This window comes from Callospermophilus lateralis, chromosome 1 (genome assembly GCF_048772815.1).
Source record: "Callospermophilus lateralis isolate mCalLat2 chromosome 1, mCalLat2.hap1, whole genome shotgun sequence".
NCBI lineage: Eukaryota > Metazoa > Chordata > Mammalia > Rodentia > Sciuridae > Callospermophilus > Callospermophilus lateralis.
This window is the reverse complement of record NC_135305.1, coordinates 28,102,270-28,110,182: the sequence shown is the minus strand read 5'-3', so window position 1 is coordinate 28,110,182 and position 7,913 is coordinate 28,102,270. Positions and strand designations below refer to the sequence as shown.

General features: G+C 36.8%; 1 protein-coding gene across 1 annotated transcript; it reads left to right on the top strand.

The window, feature by feature from the left end:
* Positions 1-3,592: 3,592 nt before the first annotated feature.
* Positions 3,593-3,967, top strand: Fam237b (family with sequence similarity 237 member B). The gene has a single exon (XM_076860941.1). The coding sequence runs from the start codon at positions 3,593-3,595 to the stop codon at positions 3,965-3,967; it is 375 nt and encodes a 124-aa protein (XP_076717056.1).
* Positions 3,968-7,913: the final 3,946 nt, after the last annotated feature.

Genomic DNA, 7,913 nt, shown 5'->3' with positions numbered 1-7,913 from the left:
ATTTAGGAAATTATCTCCCCCCCCCCCCCCCGGCTGTGTGTGTGTGTGTGTGTGTGTGTGTGTGTGTGTGTTGTAATAATACCCAGTTATTCAGGAGTTTTATAATCTAATATTCTTTACAAATGCATTTTAATTACAAAATATTTGAGATAATATTAATTTAAGAAGTACTATAAGAAGTTATGCTAAATATTATTAATCTTAATTGGTTTTGTTTTTTAAGTTGTTTTTATTTATTTATTTGTTTGTTTATTTATTTATTTATTTTGTGGTACTGGAGATTGAATTTAGGGCACTGTGTTTGCTGTGGAAGAGCTCTACCACTGAGCTACACCCCAAGCCCTGATAATTGCATTTTAACATCTATTGGTGCTATGGAATGTTTGTGTCCCTCCAAAATTCATCTTGAAACTAAATCTTAAAAAAAATTTATTTTAGTTGTTGGTGGACCTTTATTTATTTTTACTTATTTATATGCAGTGCCGAGAATCAAACCCAGTGCCTCACACATACAGGGCAAATGCTGTACCACTAAGCCCCAACCCCAGTCCTTCAAAACTAAATCTTATACTATAGTATTAAGTACTAGAACGTTTGGGAGTGATTCAGTATTAAGGACTCCTCCCTGGAGAATGAGATCAAATGTCTTATAAAGGATACTTCACACAGCATTTTCTTTTTACCTTTATGCCTAGCATCTTCATCTTGTACTTTCTAGCCTCTAGAACTTTTAGAAATGAATTTGTTCTTTATAAATTATCCAGTCTTAGGTATTTTGTTATAGCATCACAATCCACCAACTATTCCTGCGGCTTCCTATTTTTCTTTATTTTTCAATTTTCTATATTTTTGTAATATTTATATGAAGATACAATGTTTCATAAAAATAATGTGTTTTACACAAAAGACTCTATGGTAACTATGTGGCTATTCAAAGGAGAAATGAGTACTGATTCATTTTAGAAGGTCTGTTGAATGTCAATTCAAAGATGGGAAGAGTTTCTTGCTTAAAGGGTGTGTGTGTTCAAGGTCGAGTTAAATTGAACAGTGCTGGTGGATGGGGGAATTCCTTGGGAGGGTGGGAAGTTAAAGTTTCAGATGGGATATTAAATTGGGTCACTTTTAATTTCTCTAATTTTCAGAGTCAATGATTGATGGTGGACTGAGATGATTACAACCCTAGAGTAGAGGAAAAAGTCTGGTGTGAGATGGATTTGTATTCATCCTACCCAATTTGAGATAAATGAATCTTCTTTTCTTGGTTGTTTTGTGTAAGACCTGGTCTTGGTTGTAGAAGGGGCACACAAGGGTATTGTTGGGAAGAACCAATGATTAGTCACATTAACTTCACTATAATGATGAGAACAGGATCGAGCTCTGATAGCGGTTAGTCCTAGCAATGAATGGGGCTTAGGGGTTTTGGATTTGCCATACATCTCACCCCACATTCTCACCATCCTAACTCAAGATCTTGTGAGGAAGAGGACACACTTAAGGAGAGGCGGGACTAAAGCAACTTGTTTTGGATCATTGCTTCTGGGGTTTGGGCACAGAAGACAGACTTAAACACAGTCCAAAGGATGTGCCAAGACTGGAACCCATGAGCAATATACAAGTATAACAGGGACTTGTCGACGCCTTCCTTGCTTCTATTGAAGGCTAGAGAAAGCTCTTCCCAGAGTTAAAGGTATATTTAGGTGGTAGGGAGGGTATGTTTGTGCGCATTTTAGTGTTAGTAATTTAAACGGTGCTTAGTTGGAGGTGAGAACCCTTCCTGGACGATTAAGACTGTTAACAGGTCCCCACACTTTGCAGAGTTTTTCTTTGGATAGAATAGGGGTGGTGGCTGGGTGCAGAGAGAGAAGATAGCTTGGGAGTGTTGACTGACTACTGCCAAGATGGATATTCTCAGCAAAGAGAAAGAAAACAGGAGACAGGAAGAAAGACCCTGGGGCTTTAAGTGCAGCGGGAGCGGCAGGGAAGGCAAGGGTGCTGCGCTTGGCGAGCCCGTTGGTCCAGGGTCTGGTGGTAGCAAGATGAGGGCGGGGCCTCGGGAGCGTGGCCACCCACTGGTGCCCCCTCGCACGGTCCCTAGAAAAGGAGCGCGGTTCGGGCAGCGATCGGACTCCGGAGCTCCACGCGGCTGGAGTGGACCCACAGCGCAGCTTTCCGCTAGCCAGAGGCTCCCAGCGCCCAAGCGCGCGCCGCCCAGAGGGTTCCCCAGAGCCACTGGGCGCCCAGCGAGCGCTCCAGGCAGGTCTCCGAGCTAGGTCTCCCGCCTTTCGCCTGGCTCCGGGGGTGGGTCCTGAGACCTCGTTCCTCCAGAGTCCGAGGCCCCGCGTCTTCCCAGTGAGGAGCAGCTCGTGACTGGACACCGACGAGAGGTACTCTCTTTTTTGCGTCCCAGAGAGGCGACACAGGGCGGAGGGTGCTGGTCGGGAAGCTCACCCGAAATTCAGGAGGAAGAAAATTCGTCGATCCCACCTCTCTCTTTTTAGAACTCAAATCATAAACTGTCCACTGTCAGCTCCGTTTGAGGAATCTGCACAATTTTCGAGAGGTAAAACGACCTGAATATTCTGTTTAACTTTGTTTCGTCTGTTTTCTCTTTTACCTAACTTTTTGGAGGGAGGAGGTGGAAGGCAATGAAGGAAAGGAGGCGAGTCCTAGGGTTCTGGATCTGCTGTCCTCACTCCAAGTCTCTGAGCTAGTTGTCAAAGTTGTATGATGTCAGCGGCATTTTTAAAGCCAGCTTGGAAAATAGTAGCTCTGTAGCAATCCATTGCCAACTTAGTCCTTGTTTTCCACTTATGTGCTTAGTCCGAGTTACTGAGCGATCAATTGGCAGGAAAACTTGTGCAAAGAAGCATTAGAAAATGTCAAGATTTTGCTAAACCTAAGTACCTTGCATCAACTCATACTAGCATATGTCTACCTTGGTTTTCATGCTCCTTTATGTATGTATGTTAATCTCCAGCCAGCTACTGAACAACCTAAGAGAAGCCACAGATTCACCAGACATTTATCTTTAATGAAAAAAATGGAAGCAGCAGTACCTTTGAAACTTAGAATGGTGTTTGAGAGATCCAGTATCATTTCGATTAATAGATTTGTAACAATTGGATTAAAAAATAACTCCCTGTGGTTACACATAGAATGGACTGCATTTTGATCCACTGACTTAAAATGTATTCTGGTAGGAGCCTTCAATAGGGAGATAAGAGACCTGAGAAGTTGCCAAGCCATATCACTGAGCATTTTTATTAATCTGCAAAGGGAGAAAGTTTCTTTCCAGATGTAAAAGTAAGGAAATGAACCCACCACATCTTCATAAATGTGTTGGTTTTCAACGGCTCCCAAAGACTGTTTATCAGAATCTTGGTAATCAAGTTGAATTGTAAAATCCTTTCAAAGAAAGGTCTAAAAATCAGCAACTTAGAGGAAAACCAAGAAATACACAGAATTTGGCTCTATCAAAAATATGCTCACTTATTTATAATTTTCTAAGTTTAAATAGATCACTGAGTAATTGAATAATTTTCTTAATAAGTTAAAATATCCCCCCTCATATTTTTTTTTTTATATATAGAATATGGGTTCTGCCACAAGAAGATGGTTCTACCTACTGGGCTGCATTATGCTGATCAATCTGGTTAATGCTGACTTTGAATTTCAAAAGGGAGTGCTTGCCAGTGTCAGCCCAGGGATCACAGAAGACATTGATCTCCAGTGTTGGAATGCTTGCTCTTTGACATTGATAGATCTCAAAGAACTCAAGATAGAGCACAATGTGGATGCTTTCTGGAATTTCATGTTGTTCTTGCAGAAATCCCAGCGGCCTGGACATTATACTGTCTTCTTAAATATAGCTCAGGATTTTTGGGACATGTATATAGACTGCTTGCTTTCAAGGTCTCATGGAATGGGCAGAAGACAGGTGACACCTTCCAAGTATAATTTTCCATAGAAAATACAGGAGGTAATTTAAATGTGCATTTAAGAGAGTAGCAGTTTAGCTTTATTAAAAATTAAATATTTCATCCTTCAGATTCTTTTCAAGTTTATCAAACAAACTAGCAAATTTGACATGTTTAGCTTTTTCCTAATAAGGGTCTTTAATGTTCATTTTAATTGATTTTTATATTATTTAGAAATCACGAGAGCTCTGATGTACAAATGCTTGAATCTAAATAATGTTGGAATATAATATAGTTTGATGGATCATTGAAACTATTATTTTATTTTTCACCTACAAATAGCTTATAACATTGTAATTATTCATATTAAATTAATTGATGAAGTTTTAAACACCAGACATACTTTTAGAATTTTTAAATTACTTTTTTCAATAGGTTGTACAAAAGAATAGAATCTCATGAGTAATATTAGAACAAATACTAATTTATCCTTTCTAATCTTACAGGATTGGATTTTAGAAAACGTGAGTTTTACATTTAAGTGGGAAAACACAGAAAATACCTCAAACAAGATGCCACCAAATGAAAGCTTAAATCTGTCAGTACTTGTGAGGTCAAATATTTCCTATAGTTATTATCAAGATTATAATTTCTAATTCCTTAATTTTTAAGGTTATATTTTTTTCTGATGTGCTTTTTTGATATTATCATTCCCCTCTTTTCAGGTACTTTGTCAATTCTTTTTTATTTAGAAAGCATCTTTGTAAAGTATCTTTGCTTTAAAGAAAATGCTACTTAAAATGCAAATGTGATATATGTTTTAATAGTAAATGTAATAAAATTATAACCAATTTTATAAGGTATTTTATACCTTAATATTGACTTTAAAATTGTGCCAAAATTAATTCCAGTATTTTCCTAAAGTGTAATATTTAATTTTGATGTAATGTACCCAGTGGCTTCTAAAATGTGCATTTCCTCATATTCTCTTATATATTAAAATATTTTTCTATGCATTAAGGACTAAAAACATTTTCCTTTTTATTGTCTGAACTTTTAAAAAAGAACCAAAACAAAAAGGGAGCAAGGAATTTAATTTTAGTAAAGTGCAGTTTATAGAATTTTTTCTAGGTGTTAGCTCAGTTGATTTTTATATTACTATTTATAATTTACATCTTATTCCAAATGGATATGAAGCTTTATCATGAGATAATTCTAAGTAGATTAGAATGATGGCAAATGGCCATAAGAAGTTAATAATATGCAGTTATGGTTTAGATTAATAACTTTTATTACCTTTGGTAAGGGGTACCTACAAATTTGGCCCTAGTTATTTACTTTTCAAAGCGAAGAGGGACTTATGAACAGTTTCAAGATTCACTTGTTTACAAAAAACAAAACCACACATTCAGGAGAAGCCCAGTCTTTCCTAGGACTAAGAATCAATAGAAATCTGTCCTATTGGTTTTTATAAAGGCTATCCTGGTGTAGAGCACTATTATCAAGTATCATTACAATGACAGATCTCGTCTATGCAAGCTGAATAGGCACACCAAAACAAACAAAATATAAAAATTTTAAAACAGCAAAAATAATACTAAATAAGTTTATAACTATTTGATAGTTTGACTTAATTCAAGAATAAACTTTGATATAAAGGAGGGGGCATTTTCTGAATTATGGATCACCCTGAAATTCCAATGAAGTTACACTAGAGTATACTAGGAGTTTTGTACACACACACACACACACACACACACACACTCACACGAGTTCACACACATTTCACATTTTATAAAAACCAATAGGGTATGTGAACCTCAGGCTAACAATCTTCAATGTTAATGAGTGAGCTGACTTCATGGGTTTCAGGCATTCTTTTAAAAATGTAATTCCACATAACAAAGCGTTGCATAGTAACTGGGTAGCAAATAATATAAGATTGTAGGTCTAATAAAGTCCTAGATTGAAAATATTTTATCAATGAAGGGTGGATCCCCAAGCTGAGAAAATCAACTGGTTGGAGAGCAGGGCCAATGTTCTCTTAACAATGACCAGGCACATACCCAAGAAGATGCATAAAATTTATTTCCTACAGGTGGGCTAAAGAGGTACCTAGAGGCACAGTATTATGATTTTCCTTAGAAAATAATTTGTTTTTATAACCTGTGGGCAGATGATTAAAACTCAGAAGTTTAGTACCGTAAAGCAAGATTATGTAATTTTTACCTAAAACTGTCCAATCAGTTGACATCATTTGCTTACAGTTACATAATTTTATTGCATCAATCATAAAAGTTCTACCTTTAATCAATAAAATTAATAGTTAGCCTTCCAAGCCAAATTAGTTACAAATGGTTTTCTTGTTCTCCTAATTTAATATAATATTCTACTGTACTGGACTGTTAAAAATAAAGACTGCTGCTAAAATATGCATTCTGTTTTTAGAACAGTTCATCTTAAACCTTTTTGACAGTGATTGGGTATGTTAAAATTCTTTCCAGCTTCTGGTACCAATCTTCCCATCAGTTTATATAAAATCTTATCTTTTTGTTTACCCTTCATTCATTCATCAAATACTCAATGAACTTGAGGAAACATTGGTGAGCAATCCAGACATAATCCTTGATATTCCAAGTAGTCATTGAGGTGGGATGAAGGTAGGGGTAGAGAAAGATAATGTAACTAATTAAAAAGCAGTTTTATGATGGGCATGGTGGTGCATTCCTGCAATCCCAGCAGATCTGGAGGCTGAGGAAGGAGGATCACAAATTCAAAGCCAGGCTCAGTAGCTTAAGTGTGTCCTTGAGCAACATAGTGAGACCCTGTCTCAAAAATAAAAAATAAAAAGGGCTAGGGATGTGGCTCAGTGGTTAAGTACCCATGGGTTCAATTCCCAGTATCAAAAAAAAAAAAAAAAAGGCAGTTTTATGGATTCCAAATGTAAGTTTACAAAGGAGGTGCCAAAAGATATTGGGTGGAGACCTTATCTATTTTTCTTTTGCCATATTCAAAATCTGACTGAAACAGTTAAGAGATCTTAAAAATCCCCACCAATTCTTGTAGGTTTTCTTTTTGAGGGGGGTGGTGGTACCTGGGATTGAATCCAAGGGCATTCAACCACTGAGATACATCCCCAGCCCTATTTTGTATTTTATTTAGAGAAGGGGTCTCACTGAGTTGCTGAGGCTGGCTTTGAACTCGTGATCCTCAGCCTCTTTTAAGCCGCTGGGATTATAGACATGCGATACTGTGCCCAGCCTTATTTTACTATATAGTGAAAGCTCAAATCAGTTCCACAGCTTTGGGTTTATGCCGAATTCATTGAGGTTAACTCAGAACTGGTTATTTTCCAAAGAACTTAAGGCTATAGAGCAAACAAAAGATAGCAAAACATCTAATATTACATGTAAAGTATTTCTTCATCATGGTATTAGGCAATAATTGAGTATATATGACTAAAGTGCCTCTGTTCTTCCTGCAGAATTTCTTTTTCCAGCTTTAAATAAACCTCTAATTTTAGAATAGTTTTACATTTGCAGAAAAGTTGCAAGGATAGTACAGTGAGTGCCTGTATACTCTTGCTCATCTTTTCTTTTTTTCACCTTACATTAGTATGGTACATTTGTCAGAACCAATGAGCCTATGATGATACATGATTAATTAAACTTCTTATTTTATTCAGATTTCACTAGTTTTTTTTCCCTAATGTCTCCCCACCCGAGTCCATCCAGGATACCATACTATATTGACTTGTTGACTTGTCATGTTTTCTTGGTTTCTCTGGGTTTTAACAATTTATTAAACTCTGTTTTTGATGACTTGCCAATTTGGGGTATTAATCAAATATATTGTAGAATGTCCCTCAATTTTGGTTTGTCTGATGTTTTTCTCATTGTTAGTCTGGGGTTATATGCTTTAGGGATGAAATCACAAGGTAAAGAACTGTTTCAGCCCTTCATATCAAGGGTACATATCAAGATGACTTATTACTGA